Genomic DNA, 26027 nt, shown 5'->3' with positions numbered 1-26027 from the left:
TAAAGTTTTTGTCATTAAAACGCTCTTGTATGTAGGACTAATTCCTTGCGCATCTAAACCCATGCTCCGTTGCTAATTCCAAAACGTAATTTTAGAGTTAGTAACGGAGGTTTGAGCCGCTGATAGCAGAGTAATGCTGGACACACACGTAACGACTAGAGACATTCTCTGACTGTGAATGCAGCAGATTTTAAACACCGCTGTGAACACAGACTGAACGCGCTGAACACGTGTGCATGCAGATAAGTATCAAATTACATTCATAACCGGCCTTACAGCAAGTGTGTCCCCGGCTTTATGCAGTTATTAATGCAGTTATGAGAGAGAGAGAGAGAGAGAGAGAGAGAGAGAGAGATGTGCGTCAATATTATTATTTATTTATTTATTAATTTATTTATTTATTCATTCAATTAGTTTTAAATAATTCGTTCATTCTTTTTTTCTATTAGTGACAGTAGACTATAGCCTATCAATAATTATTTATTTGTTATATTATCTGCAATAATTATGAAAACCCGTGCAGCAGGACTATCAATTTGAAATATTCAGTTTAATTTTCTATTGATTATACATAGGACTATACGTTATTTATTAAAATGAAATGCATGTTTCCATTAATTGTGAAGTTAGACATTGAAAATTGCAGATCAAGCGCATGGGGCTGCATGGTTTTTCTTGTTATGAATTGTATCCTATTGTCCGTTATTACAGTTAAGTACGCGCAGTGATATAGAACTGTAATGAGGTCAAGACCTGCCGGACCTACTTTAGCCGTGCGGTTCCCTGAAAATAATTGCACACCTCAGAACGTTCGTCAACCAATCAGATTCAAGCATTCAACGGCCCTGTAGTATAATGCACATTAATCAACATGAATACAAAGTTCAACATGTAAATGTGCCAGATTTAGCCATACAGGCTCATTTTCATCTGCAGTCCCTAGCAGGTTGATGGTTAAAACAATAAAAACACTACAACAATACAATAAATACATATCAAAAAAATAAATAAATATCTGAATCGATACCCAGCCCTAAAAAATGCTAAAGTATAATCTGTAGTTTTCACGAATGCCAAAAGTCTGCTAAATGTCACATTTTGCATCATCCGGAAGACTTTAGATGACTAATAAACAGGAATTTCGGTCAGAGCAATGGTTTGGATGTTCAGTAAGGTCAGTCGCGTAATAAAACACCGACCAATCTGAACGCTAAGAGGACCAGGACTACTTTTTTTTGTGGTCCGGACCAAACAAGCCACACTTACAAGTGTGAACACACCCTTACACTTTAAACAAATTTTTATTTTAGCCATTTTTGCCTTTTTTTATTGGATAGGACAGTAGCTAATAATATTAATAATAATGTTTATTTTTTATAGCGCCTTTCAAGAACCCAAGGTCGCTTCACAAAGTAATACAAATAATAGCAAACAAGCAGAAAAGCAGATGGAGACAAGCAAACACTACAAATAATGAACATAAGTCAAAGATAACAAACATATAAGCTTTTTTAGCAAAATAAGATTTTTGACAGAGTATGTCAAATAAAATAAAGGTGAGAGTGGCGGATCGAGAAATAGAATTTAAGATTATTTATTGAGCATGGTAAATGTATGAGTTTTAAGTTTTGATTTGAAGATCTGGAGGTGGTCGAAGGCACGAAGATCAGGGGGCAGCTAGACAGGAAGTGAGGTGGAGTGAGACAGGAAGTGAAGTGAGACAGGAAGTGAGGTGGGATCGGGAAAGGTCCACGAGTCGGGACTCGAACTCGGGTCCCATGTCGGCGGACTTGCCGACAAAAACTTTAAAAAAAGGAGAAAAATACGTCCAGAACAAAGGCCATTAAAAAAAGTATCTATTAGACATCCTTGACATGTAAACAGGGATGGTTATTTTTTTATTCATTCACCCGTCTGAAATCTGAAAGTTGTAAAACATTTTATGTGGATGTTTATGAAGAATTTAAAGTTCTGACAGTTGCAGGACATTTTCATGGTATAAAAAACACATAAAAACAAAGGATGAACATTTGATCCCTCATGATATGAACTCGGTTCCTGTAGCCTTACCTGAGTTGGCCGAGCTCTTGCGGGGCTGTTTGGGAGCCGTGTACTGGAAAGACTCATTGCCCTTGCTTGATGTCTGATCCAGTCCAAAGAGAGACGCTAACTTCGCTCTGAAATCACAAAAAAGCAGCAAGTAAATCCACTACTCCACTTCTCCACTTGAGCGAGATCACATGAGTCTCTGAACGATGCTCAATTCTTAAATTAAACCTGATCTAATTTAGCCTTTGAATGAGTTTTTGATTCAACTTTAAACTGAAGGACATCAATGAACACCTGGTTGAAACCAGAAAATAAATTCCAGTACAACCTCTGTAATACCATCAGTCCGGTAATAAACACACATACGGCACTGACCCCTGGATCTCTCTCCACTTGTAGTCATTGTCCTGCTGTCCTGCCATGCTCAGCTAGGCCACCAACATTGTGTGCATTTTGACCTGTTGCTTTTTAGCAAAGCTAAAGAATGATAACCAGCTAATTCCCCCACGTGTGCATGTCGTGCCACTTCTCCAACTGCATGTAATGTCAGATCTCTTCAGCGGGTCAACAGCCACACAGGAGCTCCTCGTGACTGTGGCGTCGAACTACAGCATGTGAGCGGCATTAACACTGACTTTAGTCTCCACCTCTCGACAATCCTTCCTAACAGCTTCATATTCCCCAGTTATTACACGGCTCTGTGGAGTACTTGATTCTGATTGGTCAATCAATCGCGCCATCCAACGGTATATTATTCCCAGATAACAACCGCTGAGAACAGGAACACCGGCTCATCCGGGTCACTGAAGTCAGCGGCGCTAGGAACAGTTTTTCATTTGGTGAGCTAATAAAATATTAAAACTCAAAATCAATATTTTGTGTACAGTTATTTAATTATGCCATCCATCCAGTATCGTGGACTCTCTCTCTCTCTTGTTTCATACAAACGCAGATGCTGCCGTTTTGTGACTATTGTTTGGTACACTGTTATAAAATACAAACAGGTACGATTTTAAAACGGTTTAATCTGAAATCTCTTATCCCCAAAATGATTAATGTGTTGAAATACTTTGTAATAAGTGGTATGACTGGATATCTCTTAAAGGGGTCATGACATGAGAAACCAAATTTGCCTTGATCTTTTGGTATATAAGAGGTCTTTGTACCATTAAAACGTCCTGCAAGTTTCATAGCTTAAGACGTCCTCCCCATTATAAACGAATCATTTATTTAATCAAGCTCTAAATACAGCTCGTTCTGGATCCATGGTAAGAAGTGACGTCACGGTACGAAGTGACGTACCAGCGTTTGCATATGACCGCCTCCAGCCCAAGACAACTACGCTTTAAGCGCAAGACAACTACGCTTTAAGCGCAAGACAACTACGCTCATTTCGTATCATTGTCGCGCCCGCGCGCCTCACAAGTGTTCAGCGACGGACAGCGAGTGGGTCTGTGTACAGGGAAATTACGATGCCACGCAGATGTGCTGTTCATGGCTGTGGACAAACAACATCTTTGAATACGCTGCGAAAGATCCAGTCGTCAGGGAAAAATGGATGCACTTTATTTTTTTGCGGACGTCCCAGTCCATTTGAAGGATGACTGTTTTGAGAACAAATCCCAAAATGATGCTGGCTTTGCCAGAAAACTGTTGCTCAAAGATAAGTCCATGCCGACTATTCTGGGCTCAACAACGACGACTCAAACTGTAAGTAATGTATTTAAAACTTTAAAGTACTTTTTAAATACGCTGAATCCGCAAATGTTCTGGCTGGGGGCATTAATAATTGATGCATAGGCACTGACGTTAGCCAATCATAACAGTGGGCGTTAACACTAAACTGAACACTGAAACAGGGTGGGAAAAGGTCATAAATCACTACATTTTAAAAGTTTTTTGTAAAAAAAACTATAGTAATACTATAATTGCACCTAAGGGAACATAATAAAAAAAATTAAAAAAAACATGTCATGACCCCTTTAAATGTCTAGTTTGAACCAGCGTCGGCCAATAGTGAGCCTACGTTCTGACGAAGCACTGCGCTGTTACACTACGTGAACTCACTCAGAGGCAGAAGAAAATTATGTAAGGAATAATTGACGACAGGCCGTTGAATTATTAGAAAAAAATGCACACCTGAGGTGGTGATGCGGTCACGACGCGAAGCGGAGTCTCTCCTCGGGTGTGCATTATTTTTCGAATAATTCAACGGCCTGTCGTCAATTATTCCGCTTATACTACAGTTACCACACCTCGAAATATTGTTCAGATTATGTATTTTTCAAGACGTCGGTAAAGTTTTTGTCATTAAAACGCTCTTGTATGTAGGACTAATTCCTTGCGCATCTGAACCCATGCTCCGTTGCTAATTACAAAACGTAATTTTAGAGTTAGTAACGGAGGTTTGAGCCGCTGATAGCAGAGTAACGCTGGACACACACTTAACGACAGGAGACATTCTCTGACTGTGAACGCAGCAGATTTTAAACACCGCTGTGAACACAGACTGAACGCGCTGAACACGCGTGCATGATCAGTAAGTGTGTACCTGGCTTTATGCAGTTATTAATGCAGTTATGAGAGAGAGAGAAGCATGTGCGTCAATATTATTATTTATTTATTAATTCAATTTGTTTTAATTAATTCGTTCATTCTTTTTTTCTATTAGTGACTAGCCTAATACAAAGCCCTTTTAACAAGTATAGGCCTATCAATAATTATTTATTTGTTATATTATCTGCAATAATTACGAAAAGCCGTGCAGCTGGACTATCAATTTATTTAAATATTCAGTTTAATTGTCTATTGATTATATATTATTATTATAACCTTTATTTAAACAGGAAGTCCCATTGAGACACATTGAGTCTCTTTTACAAGGGAGTCTTGTGTAGCACGTTCAATCACAGGTTACAAGACAATAAATTACAATATAAAATACAAAGCAGAATTACGTAAAATATACACAATATTTGCGTGTGAAGATGCAATGAGGTTTTAATATATAAACAAACGAAATAAGTGCTAGAAGTCAATATCCACCATTAATTAAAACAATTGCACATGTCCGTCCGCATATCAGATATTCTTTTTTTTAAAGCAGCTATATAGGACTATATACTTAATTTAAATTATATACTTATTAAATTAAACTGCATGTTTCCATTGATTGTGAAGTTAGACATTGAAAATTGCAGATCAAGCACATGGGGCTGGATGGTTTTTCTTGTTATGAATTGTGTCCTATTTTCCGTTATTACAGTGAAGTAATTACTACTGCGTGATTACTACGCGCAGTGACATGGAGCTGTAATGCGGTCAAGATCTGCCGGAACTACTTTAGCCGTGCGGTTCCCTGAAAATAATTGCACACCGTAGAACATTCGTCAACCAATCAGATTCAAGCATTCAACGGCCCTGTAGTATAGGAGTTCAATAAAGTCATTATTTGTGTTGTTTTTTGCGCACAAAAAGTATTCTCGTCGCTTGATAAACTTATGGTTTGAACTGATAATCGTTTGTTTTACTCGTGTTTTCGCAGTTTCCTCTATTAAATCCAGTCACTCAGTCCGGCTGAGGGAGTGTGTTCCTGCGGGAAAGTGACGCCTTTATATACAATATAGCAAAATCGGTTGAGAATATATACCGTCGGAACGTGTCATACCGCCCGGCCCAAGCGTGCATGCGTGTTATGTAAGTGATCATATACATCCAGCTGGTTGTCATCTCAGAATAAACCCCTTCATATGTGTGTGTGTGTGTGTGTGTGTGTGTGTGTGTGTGTGTGTGTGTGTGTGTGTGTGTGTGTGTGTGATCTCAGAATAAACAGGCTGATGGAAGACCGATCACCCTGCCTGGGTTTATTCTGAGATAACAACCGGCTGGATGTATATTATCCCTGCATGACAATATATATATATATATCGTTCCAACAGTATAAAATGTCAACCGATTTTGCTATATTGTGTATATGCCACTTGTTTTGATATTTTGCTATATAGATATATAATGCAATCCCACTGAAACATTGATTAGGGTGATTTAAATAATGCTTTTTAGTGTTTAGATGTTTTTGGGGCCACTAGTGGTCCTTCAGTGAGATTTGGGAGTTATTAGTTAAAGGGTTAGTTCACCCAAAAATGAAAATAATGTCATTAATGACTCACCCTCATGTCGTTCTAAGCCCGTAAGACCTCCGTTCATCTTCGGAACACAGTTTAAGATATTTTAGATTTAGTCCGAGAGATTTCTGTCCGTCCATTGAAGCTGTATATACAGTATACTGTCCATGTCCATAAAGGTAATAAAGACATCATCAAAGTAGTCCATGTGACATCAGTGGGTTAGTTAGAAGTTTTTGAAGCATCGAAAATACTTTTTGGTCCAAAAATAACACAAAATAAGACTTTATTCAGCATTGTATTCTCTCCCGGGTCTGTTGTGAATCTGCGTTCAGGACTCCGCAGTGACGCTGCTGACGTAAGACGCTGATGACGTGTTATCTGGTGCGCCCGAGCTTCGTTTACAGTCTGAGGGAGACGCACGCTATATTCAAGCTATTCTACATTGTTTGCGTGGATATCATTTTTTTAATGGTGCGTAAATGTGCATGTCGCGGATGAGACACTTTTACAGCGTGCGTTTCCCTCAGTCTATAAATGAAGCTCGGGCGCACCGGATAACACGTCATCAGCGACTTACGCCATCAGCGTAACTGTGAAGGATTGACAACAGACCCGGAAGAGAATACAATGCTGAATAAAGTCTTATTTTGTGTTATTTTTGGACCAAAAAGTATTTTCGATGCTTCAAAAACTTCTAACTAACCCACTGATGTCACATGGACTACTTTGATGATGTTTTTATTACCTTTATGGACATGGACAGTATACTGTATATACAGCTTCAATGGACGGACAGAAATCTCTCGGACTAAATCTAAAATATCTTAAACTGTGTTCCGAAGATGAACGGAGGTCTTACGGGCTTAGAACGACATGAGGGTGAGTCATTAATGACATTATTTTCATTTTTGTGTGAACTAACCCTTTAACAATATAACCTATATTACTTGCATAAGCTGAGATGATTTTAGTGAAACTGAAGAAAGAAACACCCAAACCAAGAGTTACCTTCAGCATGACAACACTTTGATGAAAAGTTGAATAAAGTCATTCTTTTTTTTGTTTTTTTGTGCACAAAAAGTATTTGTCGCTTGATAAACGTATGGTTTGAACTGATAATCGTTTGTTTTACTCGTGTTTTCGCAGTTTCCTCTGTTAAATCCAGTCACTCAGCAGCTCTTCTGTCACTCAGTCCGGCTGAGGGAGTGTGTTCCTGCGGGAAAGTGACGCCTTTATACACAATATAGCAAAATTGGTTGAGAATTTATACCGTCGGAACGATATTGTCATACCGCCCGGCCCAAGCGTGCATGCGTGTTATGTAAGGGATCATATACATTCAGCCGGTTGTCATCTCAGAATAAACCCCTTCATGTGTGTGTGTGTGTGTGTGTGTGTGTGTGTGTGTGTGTGTGTGTGTGTGTGTGTGTGTGTGTGTGTGTGTGTGTATTTGATCTCAGAATAAACAGGCTGATGGAAGACCTGATCCTGATCACCCAGCCTGGGTTTTTTCTGAGATAACAACCAGCGGTATGACAATATATCGTTCCAACGGTATAAATTGTCAACAGATTTTGCTATATTGTGTATATGCCACTTGTTTTGATATTTTGCTATATAATGCAATCCCCCTGAAACATTGATAAGGGTGATTTAAATCGTCTGAAAATGTAGTGTTTAGTGATGTTTTTGGGGCCACTAGTGGTCCTTCAGAGGGCTGTGAGATTTGGGAGTTATTAGTTAACAATATAACCTATATTTCTTCATAAGCTGAGATGATTTTAGTGAAACTGAAGAAAGAAACACCCAAAGCAAGAGTTACCTTCAGCACGACAGTTAAAAGATCAGACATCATGTGATCAAGGAAGTCATGCCAGGACAAATGTAACATTCAAGTGATGGATGTTTAAAACAACTCGTTGTTTTATGAACACAACTAACGGTTCACTTGTCTGTTAATGTACTTTTGTCGCCAAAAAAAAGTTTGCAGGAAAGCTGCAATATATTTGCTATATATTAGTAGCCAATGAGTGACACTTCACTTTCGGTTTCTATTGCACCATAAGTGCATTAGAGTTGTTTCCAGTCTAAACATCTAAATAAACTTTATTTAGATAAAAAAAAGGTGAATGATGTTTTCCTGGAGACTTTCGCCTGCAGGATTGTGTCTTTGTCCGTCAGGAATTCACTCACCCTCCAGTGGGAGACAGAAAGTCTCCGTCCTCGTCGTCTGTTGCAAACATGCCTCTGACTGATCTTCACACCGCGAGACTCGAACGTTACTTATATTACAGATATGATGAAGTGATGATGGCCTGCATGCGGTGAGTAAATATTAACATATAATAATTCTTTCCAAGTCGCTTCCTGGTTCTGCTGGTGTCAGCTGACCCGCCACATGATCACGCGCGCTCTACGTCACGCAGCACTTCCACTCGCTCAAATCAAAGTTCCTTTTTTGTTTGTTTATTCCTTTTTATTTAAATTAGTGTTGTTTCAAGTTGTACTTACCAAATGTGAAATGTGTAAAAGAAATGTGTCAAGAAAAAAAATGTGTCAAGAAAAAAAATCTATAAAGTTTTTTTTTTTTATTAATCTGGACTCGCAAATCATTTTCAATAGATAAATCATATTTCTTTATATAATTTTTCTTGTTAACTATTGAACTATAACTTGTTTATTTTCTGAACGTTTGTCTGTTTTTGTTTATCTTACGTTTGTTAAAATTTGCAACAAAAACAAAACAAAACAAAAAGGAACTCTGAAGTGAAAAATAAATAAATAAAATGAATCTGGACTGAGAGACTGAGGGATTTTGGAGTATTGTTGTTTTATATTATGACAATGATGATAATGGATGTTAATGTTTTTATTTTTTTCTTCAAGCATTAAAACAATCTACGTTTTTATTTTATTTATTGTATTGTGTGTTTGTATTTTTTTCTCTAAAAAACAGCGCGAGAAGAAAATAGTCATAAAAGCTAATTTGGAAAATCTAAAATAATACATAATATTATAATTTATGATAAAATTATAATATATAATTTTTTTATGATTTACGATTGCATAATATTTATGTATTTGTTATAATTTTACTTTTTATTATTCTTTATTTTATTATATTTTATATTATTATTTATATTTTCATGAGCAATTACCATGATTTTCTGAAAACTATATGTATCGATCAAAACTCGATTGGCGACAATTTGCGTACGTCATAATCTATAAGGATGAACGAATCTTTGTATTACGTTTATTTTTTATATCAAATACCATAATAAATTTAAATTGTTTAAATTATTAAATTATGTAAATAGTGTGATTTGAATCTACTGATTAGCGCGGAGAAAGAGAAAGTAACTTAGCCACGTGACCTTCTGCTGCTGCTAAGCAACCAAACTTTACACAAGCAGAGACACACGTCCGTTAACGACTGCGAGTATGTAACGTTACTGGGATTTATTTGTTTATTTTAGCAAATGAGGTAAGTATTTAAAAGAGTATTTCATGTTTGTGCTTTAGGCCTGCTTTGAATTGGAACAAATAACAAGAACGAACTAATTTCAATCCAATTCAGTTTTTGCTTCACGAATCCTTTTAAATAGAAAGCAAATAAACAAAAAATAGACAGTTGAGGGATTGTCGTTTTGCTAAATAATCGTCACATTGTTATTTTATTCAGTAATTCAATTAATAAAAGCCTGTGGTGGGTTCATTGTGGATGTATCTTGGGCCAACTAATAATATTTTATTGTCTAGAAATATTGAATATGTGCTAAAAATCTTTGAACAGAAAATATATAATATAATCTTGTATTTTATTATATAACATATAATATTTGATATCTGTTGGCTAAAACTGATTTAGAAATATTTTATATTATATAATATTATGTATACTACTTGATTCTGATTGGTTGACCTTGGTTCTCACCTTGGTTCTGATAAGGTGTGTGGAAAACTCACGGCTAAAGTAGTTCCAGCAGGTTTCGACCGCATTACAGTTCAATATCACTTCGCCAAATGATTTCAGTCTTTACAGCCGACAACATCAAAAGAAACAAAACACACAACGACACTGACCAAGCAAATAAATATAGTAAACAATAGGATAAAAACGACAAATTATTTCCATCCATGTTTTTTAGCCACAAAATTACGTTTTATTACAGAAAGGGCATACTCTCTTTCTCCCATTCAAACACACACACACTCACACAGAAACGTGTTGTCAGCGCTGCTCTGACGATTTTATCAGTAAAATAGTTTATCAAATTAAAATCTTCATGACATTTCTCACTAGCGATGTAATAACGGCGCTGTTCTTGATGCAGATAAACTTACAGTTACAGTCGCTATTACTAAAGACGCTGCTGCTAAACACTGTTGAGAAACACACACACACACACACACACTTAACCTCTCTCTCTCTCTCTCTCTCTCTCTCTCTCTGTCATAACTGCATTAATAACTACATTAGTCTGCATTAATCACTGGCTCTAAAATGATGAATTAGCACGAAGGCTTAGAATGAGATGCGTATGAAATTAGTCCTATACACACAAGAGCATTTTAAGGACAAAAACCTGACAAATGTCTTGAAATACAACATCTGAACAATGTTTTGAGGTGTTAACTGTAGTATAAGCGGAATAATCGACTCCGGTCCATTATTGACTTCATTACCACCTCAGATGTGCATTATTTCCTATTATACCATGGTCTGGGTGAATACTCGATTCTGATTGGCTGCAGGGTGTCCGTTAAAAAGTGATAGAGGACACCTAAATAAACTGTCAGGCGTAACCAAGGAAACCAAGTTATTGTTTGTAACTTGTAACTTTAGATTTCGATTGTAAAACTAATTAAAATATAAACTAATGTTTTAAAAATGTGTTATTTGGCAAGTGACCATGGTATAAGCGGGTTAATGCCCTTCGAGGTGTCCATTGTCAGGTTTTAATGGACTTCGGCGGAGGCAACTGTCCTCCGCTGCGCGTCGGCCGGTTCACACCTCGCCGTCGTCCATTAAAACCTGACAATGGACACCTCGTCGGGCATTAACCCTTACATAATTCTGTGGCCTGATGACAATTATTCCTTACATAAAATATTATATTCATAGGCTAAAAAAAGATGTCTTTTTACTCACAAATCTAATCTGGTTCAATGTACTTCTTTGAAAACGAATATAGAAATATGTATATACTATTATATAAAATATAATATTTAATATTTATAGACTAAAACTCATCAAGAAATATATAATATTATTTAAAATGCACAAAAACTCATATTAAATTCATATAGAAAACTCATAAAATCTCACAGATTTGATCAGGTTGGATGCAGTTCTTTGAAAACAAATAAATAAATATTTATATAATATTATATAAAATCTAATATTTATAATAAACTTTATAAAAACTCTGAGATCTGATCAGGTTGTTTTTGGTTGTTTGAAAACTAATGTAGAAATATTTGTATATCATTATATAAAATCTAATATTTAATATTTATAGACTAAAACTCATCAAGAAATATATAATATTATATAAAATACATAAACATTCACAAAATGCATATACAAAACTCTCAGATCTGATCAGGTTGGTTGGTTGGTTGGTTGGTATTTGGTTGGTTGAAAACTAATGTAGAAATATTTATATAATATTATATAAAATCTAATATTTCTTATTTATAGATTAAAACTCATCAAGAAATATATAATACATAAAAATTCATAAAATGCATATACAAAACTCTCAGATATGATCAGGTTGTTTTTGGTTGTTTGAAAACTAATGTAGAAATATTTATATAATATTATATAAAATCTAATATTTAATGTTTATAATAAGCTTTATAAAGATCTCTGAGATCTGATCAGGTTGGATGCAGGTCTCTGACAGCTGGTCTCTTTGCCCTGGTGTTTCAGTGATGTGTATGGAGCGCACTGTTTGAGGGCGCTGTGTTCGCACCCGTGCTGCTGGGACACCGAGCGCAGAGTAAGCCGAGGAATCACACGCCTCACTCCAGCACGCGTCAAGAGATGCGCTCTCCAAGACCGTGCGTGATCACCTCTGCACATCTGCTTTCTTTCTCACTGAATGCCTGTGATTTCTGCATAATGTCCTTCTGCTTTCTTGCAACACCAACAGAGATCTTTCCATCTCTGAGTGTTGTCGATGTCTCTGACTGGGCTGGACGGAGGAGACGGATTGAAGAAAGGCCACTGTGCAGCGCTGACACTGAGGAGTCTTTGCATGATCTCACCGTACAGACAAAAGACTCTGGGAAGATCAAGAGGTGAGTCGAGTACGTCATGGCAGAAGTAAATCAGTCATCAAAACTATTTTTATTCCATCTCTGCTTATTTTCTGGCAGGGCAAATATTTCCTTCTCAGAATCCATTTCCAGCGCGCTCACCGATACACAAAACAAAATAAAGGTATGTGGAGACTTCCAAAATATGCATTTTCACTTGTCAGGCCGTGGAGTGTGTGAGATGATGTACTAGTCTGGTGAATGATTGATCAGCGCCTGTCAGTGTCATTAAAGGGGTGGTTGAATATGATTTCACTTTTCTAACTGTAGTTAGTGTGTAATGTTGCTGTTTGATCATAAACAAAAGTTACAGCGCTCAAAGTTCAAAGCAAAGAGAGATATTTTCTTTTAAAGAAATAGTTTTTTAAGGACTACAACAAACGGCTGGTAGAGACTACACGACATTCCTCTTGGGTTAGTGACATCACCAACCCTAAAATTTACATAAACCCCGCCCCCAGAACATGATTTATATAGACCTTATGCGCCAGAGAAACGAGGGCGCCTCCATCTTTAGAATATTGTCTTTGAACTTCCGTTTTGCAGTCCCTCTGTATATTTCTATGGCATTGCTGTCCAGGAGTAATTAGCTTTTGAAGTGGATTTACTTAATGTGGATTTAGTGTGGTAGACCGGGAAGATTTTAAAACGAGCCGTTCATTCATAAATACAAAGAGATGAAAAGCCCGCCCGCACTGACAATTGATTGGTTGGGTTCTTACATGCGCTCCGTGAGGCTCACACGCACACACACACACACACGCAAGGTCTCTCGCTCCCTCTCTCTGCCGTGCGCGCGCTACACATGCGTGCTCTTGCTCATTCGCTCTAGATTCCGGTAGATTTTAACTAATTTGCGGCTATCAGGGAGCCGCTATCAATATGCGGGAGACTCCTGGAACTTCCGGGATGTCTGCATGTGTGAGTGAGTGCAAGCTGTTGAAGCTCCGCCCCCTGTGCCGGGAGAAGCAACTCATTTGCATTTAAAGGGACAGACACAAAACAGTGTGTTTTTGCTCACCCTAAAAAAGTGACAACTTTAACATGCTATATAAAAATATCTGTGGGGTATTTAGAGCTAAAGCTTCACACACACACACACACACACACACACACACTCTGGGGACATCAGAGACTTATTTTACATCTTGTGAAAAGGGCATTATAACACCCCTTAAATGATGACTTGTTTCTGCAGGTAAATACTGTTCACATCAGTCCTGTCACGGGCTGCTCTGAGTTTCCACAGTGTCCAGTGGTCACATGGATTCCCAACCCGCACCACAAGCCTCAGTGGCTCCACCAAACCAAGTAGGCCTGGCCTCACAATAATTATATCAATAATTGATTCCCATTGTATCAATAAACTATCACTCTTAGAAAAAAAGGTTCTAAAGGTTCCATCAGGCGCTTTTAGGGGTTCCATCATGGGATAATTTTATAAATGTAGTTATATATAATTTATTTTAAATTAAATTTTATGAAGTAAATAGCTCGTAAACATACTTTATCATTAGAAAAAAATGAAATAAACATGAAAGTATTATGCAACCATTTAACCCTTAAAGACCTATACAGCCGCCGGCTGCTAAAAATAACTTGTGTTCTTAAATGTTTAATAACTTTTGAACCGCTAATCCAATCTGTATGCTTTAAAAATTCCCGTAAAGAGGAGATTATCGGCTTTTATGTGGCATCGGGTTAATCAGACATTAATCAGAATAGACATTCAGAGGCTCCGTAGTGAATGTGATTGCATCATCAGGTTTTGATCAGCATTGATTCGTCAAAGAAACCCATGCGGTTTGTTTCTCTGAGCCAAACAGGAATGATTGTTGATGCTTAGTCCCATCCTCATGCCCAGATTGGTTTATATATATGTCACTTTTGCTTCAGTGTTCTATTACAATGTTTTCTATTTATTTTACTTCCTGAACTTTTTTTGGACACATCTACATAATCAGTCAATTGAAAAAACACCAGCTTTTCACTGAAAATCGCCTATAATAATGTTGTAATAAATGGTTATAACTTGATTAGGGATTGTTACATGTAGTCAAAATTTCATCTGGATATCTAGAATATCCAAGTAAAACGTTCTAAAGGAAAAAAAACAAACTTCAGGAGGATTTGTCTGAGTTGAGTAAAAAAAAAATCACTTAAAATGCGCTCCCGTTTTTCTTAAATCTGGTAAATTCATCCATTCCAAGACAAAATAAATGTAAAATTGGGAATTTAAATGAGCTAGGTGGAAACTTCAAGTTCTCCTGTTTAAAATGATATATGGCACTTGATGCTGACTGCTATATTGGGTTAGAAAAACTAATATAAGAACAGGCGAGTCAGGTGCTCCAAAAATGTTCTAGGTCTTTAAGGGTTAAGACATTTCTCCTTGTAATTGTAAAATCTTAATAATTCACATGTACAGTGTCATTTTTTATTTGCAATGATCGTTATTAATGTTCGACATCTGCTTTTCACCTTAAAGGTCTAAATCTCCAAACATTGCTATAAAAGAGTTAATCTGCCCTCCATCTTGTCAAATGTCCAAGTCATCCAAAGCGGTGAGTAATTAGGGAAGGAAGTCTGATGCATTTACACTTTTTTAGAGATCATAGAATTGGTAGATGCAAAATAAATATATTTATCATTCCTTTTTCCTTTTCAGGCTAACCTGCGGAAGAGGTGTAGTGTTGGTGAAAGGAGTGAGCAGAGAGGGAGTAACTGGACACTAGAGAGCGCTGGCACCCCACGCCGGCTGGGCATCGGCTTTCCTCCCATCCCACATCATCTCTCCCGCAACATTCCCTGCAGAGGTCAGCACAGAAGCTTCGGGATACGGCTGCCCTTTGCCTGACTCATATCAAATAGGAATTCTCAGTTTTGTAATTTAAATGGAATATTAGAGTATAACCAACTTATCAAAATTAATGCATGTGGCCATAATCCTGTTGCTCCATTTTTTTATACTGTGATTTAAATTCCAGTTTGGGATTAACGTTACATTTACAGGTGAGGATGTTTAAATAATATATCTTTTTTTAAATCACCTACAGTTAAAATGAACAGTAGATAAATATTTAAATTACATTCTATATTCAATATAATATACGTTAAAAAAAATAACTAGATCTACAAATCCTTCATTAGCTTTAAACTTTGCTTTATTTAGTCATTATTGGTGCAACCCACCGTTAGTGTTTTCCAAACTTTTTAATAAAAATTTATATAATTTATATATTTTTTTATAAAATGTATATAAATTGTAGTAGATAAATAATAATAATATACTGAACAAAATTATAAACGCAACACTTTTGTTTTTGCCCCCATTTTTCTTGAGCTGAACTCAAAGATCTAAGACTTTTTCTATGTACACAAAAGGCCTATTTCTCTCAAATATTGTTCACAAATATTGGCCAGCAAACCAGCCAATAAGGCCTCCAGAGCACAACACTTTGTGTATATATATTTATATATATAAATGGCCACAGCATGTTATAAAATGATGATGAACTATTATAATTGGTGTTCACACTTATACTGTAGTTCAGTTTTCTTGGTTCATTTGGTCCAGATCAAAAAATATATATATATACCGGTATATATAAATTTAGTCCTGGTCCGATTAGCGTTCAGATTGGCATTTTTATCGCAGAACCAAAAGATTCAGAACCTGAAGGCATAGGGATATGTTCACAAACTGATTGGTCGGCTTTTATGACGTATTGCCTATTTTGAGACTGAACTTAGCGAACATCCAAACCAACGCTGTGTTCTGGGTTATACAGTAACTGTAGCGTAGCTACATATGATGCCATTTTGATCAGCTGAGAACTCATGTAGAGCTTATACAATGTGTAAAGGAGTCAAAACAGCGTCAGGAATCCCTCTGTCACACACACACACACACAGATCTGCTGCGAGGAGAAGCGGTTCTGATGCCTGTACTGAACTGTGATGGGCAACATCACGACTATGATGAGAAAAAACTGTCCTTTTTAGGGTCGCATCTTCCTGTTTTTGGATGGTTTACATGTCTTTGGTCCATATTGCGGTTCATATTTAATTCGAACCGCACCAAAGGTTGTTTGAAAGCGGATCGAGACTCATCTTTTCAGCGTCTCGGTCCGCTTGTTTGGTGGCACCAGAGTTCGGATGGCAGCGTTCACACTTATTCAAATCAACCGCACTAACAGAGCAATCGCACCAGAGTTCGTTTTAATCCAACCAAACATGCCAAGTGTGAACACACCCTTAAAGTCCCCCTGTGGTGAAAATCAAGCTTTTAATGTTGTTTATATGTCTATGTGGTGTTTATAATCTGCTTTAAGACAATCCATGTGTAAGTTCATAAGTCGACAGCATTGCTGAGTATTTTCTGCTTAAAACTGCAGTGAACCAAAGACAGTCTCAAAAACACGGTTTGAAATCGCTGGTGTTTCTGACGTCACACACTACCTTGTAACCAATCAGATCAACGTGTGATCATCAACCAGTGGATCTCTGAGCTGAGTGAGTGAGTGGAGGCGGGGCTCATTTGCATATTCATAGAACCACGTATACTAAATGAGGCAAGGGTGTCGAGTTACATTCAATCTATTTTAAGCCATGAAGAAACTTCTTTCAAGGAAAAAAAGTTTAGATATGTCATTTTGGTGATCCAAGGTGAGTTTTAAGGGATAGAAGGATCAACTACAGGGAGACTTCAAAAAATAAACTAATTCCAATTTGATCCCAGAGGCTACAGTATTTGCACTACTTGCACCAGATGCTTCATAGGGTGAAGTCAGGTAAACTGCTTGACTTTTTTTTGGCCAAATCATTTAGAGTAGCTTAAAAATGTTTCTCAATGTGCCACAAAAACTTGGATTTCATAATATGTCTGTTTGTGTATGTATTCTTTCCTTTTCTTTCTGTCTCTCCCACTCATCTATCCACAGATCGTGGGTGTGGATCACTGGACCAAAAACTGCCAAGCCTAACCACAACACACCCAAACCATAGTCTCAGCCGGACCTTAAGCCTGAGTTTAGGATCAGTGAAGTGCTGGAGAGGCAACTGAAACACACATATAGATGGGTCTAAAATCTGCTAAATCTGTTCCATAAGTAGGTAGTTGTGTCCAGTGATTCAATGCACTTTTGTCTTGAAAGACTTTTCATGTTTTAAACATAGACAAATAATTGAATTGTAGCCTAATGATAATAAACAGCAGGAGGCCAAATCAGGGAGATTCACATCTTAACTGAACTAAACTTGCAAAGTGAATAAATACAATTTAAAGTGAGTTCAGCTGATATACAGTATGTGCTGCATGTATAAATCCGTATTTGACAACTAATAACATACAGGTGAAACTCGAAAAATTAGAATATGGTGCAAAAGTTCATTTATTTCAGTAATTCAACTTAAAAGGTGAAACTAATATATTATATAGACTCATTACATGCAAAGTGAGATATTTCAAGCCTTTATTCGTTATAATTTTGATGATTATGGCTTACAGCTTATGAAAACCCCAAATTCAAAATTAGAATATTGTGAAAAGGTTTTAAAAATAGCTGTAAGCCATAATCATCAAAATTATAACAAAGGCTTGAAATAAATGAACTTTTGCATGATATTTAAATTTTTCGAGTTTCACCTGTAAATTATGTAACACTCTATTATTCAAATGTTTGCCATCGATCTCATTTTTCTTTGTAAAGTAATTTATACATACCCTGCCAAACAATCCTGCATTTCTTGACCAGCTAGACCAGATCCAATCAGCAAAACCCAGCCTGGACAAACATCTGCTGAATTCTTGCTGGTTTAAGCAGAATTTTCAACTACCGGTAGACATTTATTACTTAGTTAAAATGCAGTTTTTACCTGCAGTGCTGCTTTCTGTAATGGTGGCTAAAACAGGGCTTTGCCAGCATAGTCTGTTTATTAAATATATCAAAATTTAATTATGTAACAATAATTTAAAATACTACTGTATTTTGTGAACAGTATATTTAAAAAACAACAGCAATATGGATTAAGTTTAAATCTATATTAAATAAAGATTATCTAATAATGAATTGAATAATTATTTAAATAAATCAAGTTTATCTAATAATTCTGTTGCACCAAACTTTAAACATAAATCACTTTTAAACACAATTAAACCAACATTTCATCCCTGGTTTTTAATTAAATTTAAAATAGATTAGCTTTAATCCTGTTGCTCCATTATTTTATACTGTGATTTAAATTCCAGTTTGGGATTAACGTTACATTTACAGGTGAGGATGTTTAAATAATATATCTTTTTTAAATCACCTACAGTTAAAATGAACAGTAGATAAAGATTTAAATTACATTCTAATATAGTATACGTTAAAAAAAATAACTAGATCTACAAATCCTTCGTTAGCTTTAAACTTTGCTTTATTTAGTCATTATTGGTGCAACCCACCGTTAGTGTTTTCCAAACTTTTTTATAAAAATGTATATAATTTATATATTTTTTATAAAATGTATATCTGTCACGTTTATCATGGACTTTCTGTTTGTTTTCTTCATCATCATTAGTTCATTTTCATCACCTGTCTAGTTAATCAGTTAATCATCCTTCATTGTCATCACCTGTTGTACCCTCGTCATCCTCTGTGTATTTAAGTTCCTGTCTTTCACCTTTGAGTGGTCGGTCAATGTTTATGTTACTGTGTTTGAGTGTTACCCTTCAGCCTGTACCAGCTTTTTGTAAGTTTATTCTAGTAAAAGTTTGTTTTGGAGTATTGTATCCGTCTGCCTGTCTTCATCCGCACCATACCCGTGACAGATTGACCGACCAAGACAGTATGGATCTTCCAGCCGTCCAGATCCTTCTCCTTTCCCAGGAGGATCAGTCTCTCGAGGCCCACACACAGAGGTATTTGGACTTGGTACCTTTGGTACATTATGATGACATCAGCCTCTGTATGTTCTTCCGGGCAGGCCTCAACGCTGAGGCCAAAGCACGCCTGCCCGGAGATGGGCCTCGGGAGAACTTTGCTGCCTATGTGGAGTGGGTATTATGGAATAACGGATCATCCTTCGCCGTCGATGATGCCACCAGCCCCACTCCAACTCCAGAGCTTCCTGCACCGCTGGTCCCGTCCAGCCCAGAGCTTCCTGCACCGCTGGTCCCGTCCAGCCCAGAGCTTCCTGCACCGCTGGTCCCGTCCAGCCCAGAGCTTCCTGCACCGCTGGTCCCGTCCAGCCCAGTGCTTCCTGCACCGCTGGTCCCGTCCAGCCCAGAGCTTCCTGCACCGCTGGTCCCGTCCAGCCCAGAGCTTCCTGCGCCGCTGGTCCCGTCCAGCCCAGAGCTTCCTGCGCCGCTGGTCCCGTCCAGCCCAGAGCTTCCTGCGCCGCTGGTCCCGTCCAGCCCAGAGCTTCCTGCGCCGCTGGTCCCGTCCAGCCCAGAGCTTCCTGCGCCGCTGGTCCCGTCCAGCCCAGAGCTTCCTGCGCCGCTGGTCCCGTCCAGCCCAGAGCTTCCTGCGCCGCTGGTCCCGTCCAGCCCAGAGCTTCCTGCGCCGCTGGTCCCGTCCAGCCCAGAGCTTCCTGCGCCGCTGGTCCCGTCCAGCCCAGAGCTTCCTGCGCCGCTGGTCCCGTCCAGCCCAGAGCTTCCTGCGCCGCTGGTCCCGTCCAGCCCAGAGCTTCCTGCGCCGCTGGTCCCGTCCAGCCCAGAGCTTCCTGCGCCGCTGGTCCCGTCCAGCCCAGAGCTTCCTGCGCCGCTGGTCCCGTCCAGCCCAGAGCTTCCTGCGCCGCTGGTCCCGTCCAGCCCAGAGCTTCCTGCGCCGCTGGTCCCGTCCAGCCCAGAGCTTCCTGCGCCGCTGGTCCCGTCCAGCCCAGAGCTTCCTGCGCCGCTGGTCCCGTCCAGCCCAGAGCTTCCTGCGCCGCTGGTCCCGTCCAGCCCAGAGCTTCCTGCGCCGCTGGTCCCGTCCAGCCCAGAGCTTCCTGCGCCGCTGGTCCCGTCCAGCCCAGAGCTTCCTGCGCCGCTGGTCCCGTCCAGCCCAGAGCTTCCTGCGCCGCTGGTCCCGTCCAGCCCAGAGCTTCCTGCGCCGCTGGTCCCGTCCAGCCCAGAGCTTCCTGCGCCGCTGGTCCCGTCCAGCCCAGAGCTTCCTGCGCCGCTGGTCCCGTCCAGCCCAGAGCTTCCTGCGCCGCTGGTCCCGTCCAGCCCAGAGCTTCCTGCGCCGCTGGTCCCGTCCAGCCCAGAGCTTCCTGCGCCGCTGGTCCCGTCCAGCCCAGAGCTTCCTGCGCCGCTGGTCCCGTCCAGCCCAGAGCTTCCTGCGCCGCTGGTCCCGTCCAGCCCAGAGCTTCCTGCGCCGCTGGTCCCGTCCAGCCCAGAGCTTCCTGCGCCGCTGGTCCCGTCCAGCCCAGAGCTTCCTGCGCCGCTGGTCCCGTCCAGCCCAGAGCTTCCTGCGCCGCTGGTCCCGTCCAGCCCAGAGCTTCCTGCGCCGCTGGTCCCGTCCAGCCCAGAGCTTCCTGCGCCGCTGGTCCCGTCCAGCCCAGAGCTTCCTGCGCCGCTGGTCCCGTCCAGCCCAGAGCTTCCTGCGCCGCTGGTCCCGTCCAGCCCAGAGCTTCCTGCGCCGCTGGTCCCGTCCAGCCCAGAGCTTCCTGCGCCGCTGGTCCCGTCCAGCCCAGAGCTTCCTGCGCCGCTGGTCCCGTCCAGCCCAGAGCTTCCTGCGCCGCTGGTCCCGTCCAGCCCAGAGCTTCCTGCGCCGCTGGTCCCGTCCAGCCCAGAGCTTCCTGCGCCGCTGGTCCCGTCCAGCCCAGAGCTTCCTGCGCCGCTGGTCCCGTCCAGCCCAGAGCTTCCTGCGCCGCTGGTCCCGTCCAGCCCAGAGCTTCCTGCGCCGCTGGTCCCGTCCAGCCCAGAGCTTCCTGCGCCGCTGGTCCCGTCCAGCCCAGAGCTTCCTGCACCGCTGGTCCCGTCCAGCCCAGAGCTTCCTGCACCGCTGGTCCCGTCCAGCCCAGAGCTTCCTGCACCGCTGGTCCCGTCCAGCCCAGAGCTTCCTGCACCGCTGGTCCCGTCCAGCCCAGAGCTTCCTGCACCGCTGGTCCCGTCCAGCCCAGAGCTTCCTGCACCGCTGGTCCCGTCCAGCCCAGAGCTTCCTGCACCGCTGGTCCCGTCCAGCCCAGAGCTTCCTGCACCGGTCCCGTCCAGCCCAGAGCCTTCGCCGCTGGTCCCGTCCAGCCCAGAGCCTTCGCCGCTGGTCCCGTCCAGCCCAGAGCCTTCGCCGCTGGTCCCGTCCAGCCCAGAGCCTTCGCCGCTGGTCCCGTCCAGCCCAGAGCCTTCGCCGCTGGTCCCGTCCAGCCCAGAGCCTTCGCCGCTGGTCCCGTCCAGCCCAGAGCCTTCGCCGCTGGTCCCGTCCAGCCCAGAGCCTTCGCCGCTGGTCCCGTCCAGCCCAGAGCCTTCGCCGCTGGCCCCGGTCAGCTCAGAGCCTTCGCCGCTGGTCCCGTCCAGCCCAGAGCCTTCGCCGCTGGTCCCGTCCAGCCCAGAGCCTTCACCGCTGGTCCAGTCCAGCCCAGAGCCTTCGCCGCTGGTCCAGTCCAGTGCTGACCTCCCCAAGAAAATTTTGGGGGGGGGCAATAAGTCCTCTGAGGGGATCGTGGAGGCCCTTCCGACACGGTTCCCATGGCCACCCGAAGGGTCCACACCGCCATGGTCGCCCGAAGGGTCCACACCGCCATGGTCGCCCGAAGGGTCCACACCGCCATGGCCGCCCGAAGGGTCCTGGCCGCCTGCACGTCCTGCTCCGCCCTGGCCGCCTGCACGTCCTGCTCCGCCCTGGCCGCCTGCACGTCCTGCTCCGCCCTGGCCGCCAGAAAGGCCTGCTCCGCCCTGGAGGCTTCCTGCTCCAGATCGGCCACCCCTTCATCAGCCTCCAGGGCGCCCACCCCCCCACCCCTTTGTTGTTCTACGGCGCGAGGTCGCGCCTTGTTGAAGGGGGGCGTTATGTCACGTTTATCATGGACTTTCTGTTTGTTTTCTTCATCATCATTAGTTCATTTTCATCACCTGTCTAGTTAATCATCCTTCATTGTCATCACCTGTTGTACCCTCGTCATCCTCTGTGTATTTAAGTTCCTGTCTTTCACCTTTGAGTGGTCGGTCAATGTTTATGTTACTGTGTTTGAGTGTTACCCTTCAGCCTGTACCAGCTTTTTGTAAGTTTATTCTAGTAAAAGTTTGTTTTGGAGTATTGTACCCGTCTGCCTGTCTTCATCCGCACCATACCCGTGACAATATCATTGTAGTATATAAATAATAATAATATACTGAACAAAATTATAAACGCAACACTTTTGTTTTTGCCCCCATTTTTCTTGAGCTGAACTCAAAGATCTAAGACTTTTTCTATGTACACAAAAGGCCTATTTCTCTCAAATATTCTTCACAAATCTGTCTAAAACTACTTTTGATTGGCCAGTTGAGAAAGAAGCTTTTTGGGTTCAGGTGGTGTAGTTACCACATCTACCGGCTGCTATTGCTAACAGGCCAAACCTTGACCCTTTGGCACACACACACACACACAGCTGCAGTGTCCTCCCCGGGTCGCTTCTCACACCCGGCTCTGTCTCTGTTCCAGGTAACCTCCCGTCTCACCGCACACACGCCCATTGCACTTGTTTTTCCATTCGCACAGAGATTTTAAGTGTGTTTATAGAGGAGAGAATGGTCGAAAAACACTGTAAGAGAGTGAGTTCTGTGCACTGGGATTTCCACAGTTGACATCCAGGTTTGTTCCTCACAGATGCTGAGACACTATAAACATAACGTTTGTGGCACAAGCCAGGTGTGACCGACTACAACTCATGCAACATGCGACATCCACCCAAACGAATAGGTCATTTACTGCATGGACAGCATGACATTTGTTTGTCAGTGAGTTCCTCCCATGTGAGCAGGTGTTTCCTTTAATTCTGCATCTGAATCATATCATATCGTATCGTTTTCAGAATTAAATATTAATTTGCTACTTACTGGATAATACAGAATGTATTATACACTGTCTATTAGTAAAAATAGTTGATTTAATTATCGAATGTCATTTTAATATATAAGAATTATGACATAAGCAATGTATTATTATAAGTTCTAATTGTGAATACACATCAAACACATGCAATTTTCTCTTCCTTTTTGCATTAGGTACTTTTTGTTTTCATTTGTGCCGAAATGGAAGTGAAAATGGCAGCGAATCCATTTGATACAAATCACTCGAACACACTTCGATGTCTAAACTAGGAACTTCAACACTAAATTGGTCACTACATTTAACATGTATTACATGACCTCATGAAGTCACAAGTGTTATTCAGCAAGTTGTCATCATGGAAATAAACTGTTATTTAGCATTTTAATAAATTTTTACGATCAAATCATGAGTCAAGACAACTTTTCTCAAATTACTTTTCATTTGTCACACTGGAAATGAAAGGTCTAGTTGAACGCATTGCATTGTGGGATTAGTAGTATCCCAGCTAACATGTTCTAATAACCTTTTGCTGTTATTTCTAAATGTTTTCTGAACTTTCAAAATGTTTTTTTTTTAAATACTTTCAAAATGTTTAAATCATTCTGCAAACAGTACTGTAATGTTCTCTAAACATTCTGAAACAAGTAGTAATATAAAAAAAAATATTCCACAAACAATTTATAGAATGTTTTGAGAATATTATTAAAGACCAGTGCTGTAGTGGGTCATCCGGGTACTTTTCGCCTACTGTTTTATGAATACTATGAATTCAGATATACTCAGCGCCCATACTGCTCAGCGCCCATACTGTATCTCACCTACTATATTGTATGGAAGCAGGGCTGTAGTCAAGTCCACCTTTGTCGAGTCCAAGACCAGGACTAGTCAAGATCGAGTCCAAAGAGATTCGAGTCCAAGAGCAGGACTAGTCAAGATCGAGTCCAAAGAGATTCGAGTCCAAGACCAGGACTAGTCAAGACCGAGTCCAAAGAGGTTTGAGTCTAAGACCAGGACTAGTCAAGGCCGAGTCCAAAAAGGGTTTGAGTCCAAGACCAGGACTAGTCAAGGCCGAGTCCAAAGAGGTTTGAGTCTAAGACCAGGACTAGTCAAGACCGAGTCCAAAGAGGGTCGAGTCCAAGACCAGGACTAGTCAAGGCCGAGTCCAAAGAGGGTCGAGTCCAAGACCAGGACTAGTCAAGGCCGAGTCCAAAGAAGGTCGAGTCCAAGACCAGGACTAGTCAAGGCCGAGTCCAAAGAGGTTCGAGTCCAAGACCAGGACTAGCCAAGGCCGAGTCCAGAGAGGTTCGAGTCCAAGACCAGGACTAGTCAAGACCGAGTCCAAAGAGATTCGAGTCCAAGACCAGGACTAGTCAAGACCGAGTCCAAAGAGGTTTGAGTCCAAGACCAGGACTAGTCAAGACCGAGTCCAAAGATGTTTGAGTCCAAGACCAGGACTAGTCAAGACCGAGTCCAAAGAGATTTGAGTCCAAGACCAGGACTAGTCAAGACCGAGTCCAAAGAGATTTGAGTCCAAGACCAGGACTAGTCAAGACCGAGTCCAAAGAGGTTTGAGTCTAAGACCAGGACTAGTCAAGGCCGAGTCCAAAGAGGGTCGAGTCCAAGACCAGAACTATTTAAGGCCGAGTCCAAAGAAGGTCGAGTCCAAGACCAGGACTAGTCAAGGCCGAGTCCAAAGAGGTTCGAGTCCAAGACCAGGACTAGCCAAGGCCAAGTCCAAAGAGGTTCGAGTCCAAGACCAGGACTAGTCAAGACCGAGTCCAAAGAGATTCGAGTCCAAGACCAGGACTAGTCAAGACCGAGTCCAAAGAGGTTTGAGTCTAAGACCAGGACTAGTCAAGGCCGAGTCCAAAGAGGGTCGAGTCCAAGACCAGGACTAGTCAAGGCCGAGTCCAAAGATGTTTGAGTCCAAGACCAGGACTAGCCAAGGCCGAGTCCAAAGAGGTTCGAGTCCAAGACCAGGACTAGTCAAGGTCGAGTCCAAAGAGCTTCGAGTCCAAGACCAGGACTAGTCAAGGCCGAGTCCAAAGAGGTTTGAGTCCAAGACCAGGACTAGTCAAGACCGTGTCCAAAGAGGTTAGAGTCCAAGACCAGGACTAGTCAAGACCGAGTCCAAAGAGGTTTGAGTCTAAGACCAGGACTAGTCAAGGCCGAGTCCAAAGAGGGTCGAGTCCAAGACCAGGACTAGTCAAGGCCGAGTCCAAAGAGGGTCGAGTCCAAGACCAGGACTAGTCAAGACCGAGTCCAAAGAGGTTTGAGTCCAAGACCAGGACTAGTCAAGACCGTGTCCAAAGAGGTTAGAGTCCAAGACCAGGACTAGTCAAGACCGAGTCCAAAGAGGTTCGAGTCCAAGACCAGGACTAGTCAAGACCGAGTCCAAAGAGATTCGAGTCCAAGACCAGGACTAGTCAAGACCGAGTCCAAAGAGGTTTGAGTCTAAGACCAGGACTAGTCAAGGCCGAGTCCAAAGAGGGTCGAGTCCAAGACCAGGACTAGTCAAGGCCGAGTC

At 41.5% G+C, this 26027-nt stretch overlaps 2 protein-coding genes across 5 annotated transcripts in view; one reads left to right on the top strand and one right to left on the bottom strand.

Moving 5' to 3' along the window:
- The window catches only part of fkbp15b (FKBP prolyl isomerase family member 15b), a 48834-nt gene extending 40207 nt beyond the window's left edge, over positions 1 to 8627 (bottom strand). Inside the window, exons 1-2 of one of the 2 annotated variants that reach the window (XM_079638354.1) lie at positions 8370 to 8627; positions 2071 to 2177 (exon numbers count right to left, since the gene is read on the bottom strand). In XM_079638354.1, the coding sequence (XP_079494480.1) occupies positions 2071 to 2177; positions 8370 to 8419 (157 nt within the window). In that variant the 5' untranslated portion in view covers positions 8420 to 8627. The remainder of the gene's footprint in view (positions 1 to 2070; positions 2178 to 8369) is intronic. The other variant, XM_079638355.1, reaches the window with a different exon arrangement.
- Positions 1 to 23692, top strand: part of LOC307012107 (uncharacterized protein) — a 328649-nt gene extending 304957 nt beyond the window's left edge. The window contains exons 1-9 of one of the 3 annotated variants that reach the window (XM_079638386.1): positions 9575 to 9663; positions 12118 to 12248; positions 12341 to 12488; positions 12567 to 12630; positions 13705 to 13817; positions 14995 to 15070; positions 15175 to 15322; positions 17450 to 17617; positions 23674 to 23692. In XM_079638386.1, coding sequence (XP_079494512.1) covers positions 9659 to 9663; positions 12118 to 12248; positions 12341 to 12488; positions 12567 to 12630; positions 13705 to 13817; positions 14995 to 15070; positions 15175 to 15322; positions 17450 to 17571 — 807 coding nt within the window. In that variant the 5' untranslated portion in view covers positions 9575 to 9658 and the 3' untranslated portion in view covers positions 17572 to 17617; positions 23674 to 23692. Of the gene's footprint in view, positions 1 to 9574; positions 9664 to 12117; positions 12249 to 12340; positions 12489 to 12566; positions 12631 to 13704; positions 13818 to 14994; positions 15071 to 15174; positions 15323 to 17449; positions 17736 to 23673 lie in introns of those variants that run through there. The other 2 variants (XM_079638385.1, XM_079638384.1) reach the window with 2 other exon arrangements.
- Positions 23693 to 26027: the final 2335 nt, after the last annotated feature.

This window comes from Phoxinus phoxinus (assembly GCF_949152265.1).
Source record: "Phoxinus phoxinus genome assembly, chromosome: 15".
Classification (NCBI taxonomy): Eukaryota; Metazoa; Chordata; class Actinopteri; order Cypriniformes; family Leuciscidae; genus Phoxinus; species Phoxinus phoxinus.
Note: the sequence above shows the minus strand (reverse complement) of the source record. Positions and strands in the feature narration are given on the sequence as shown.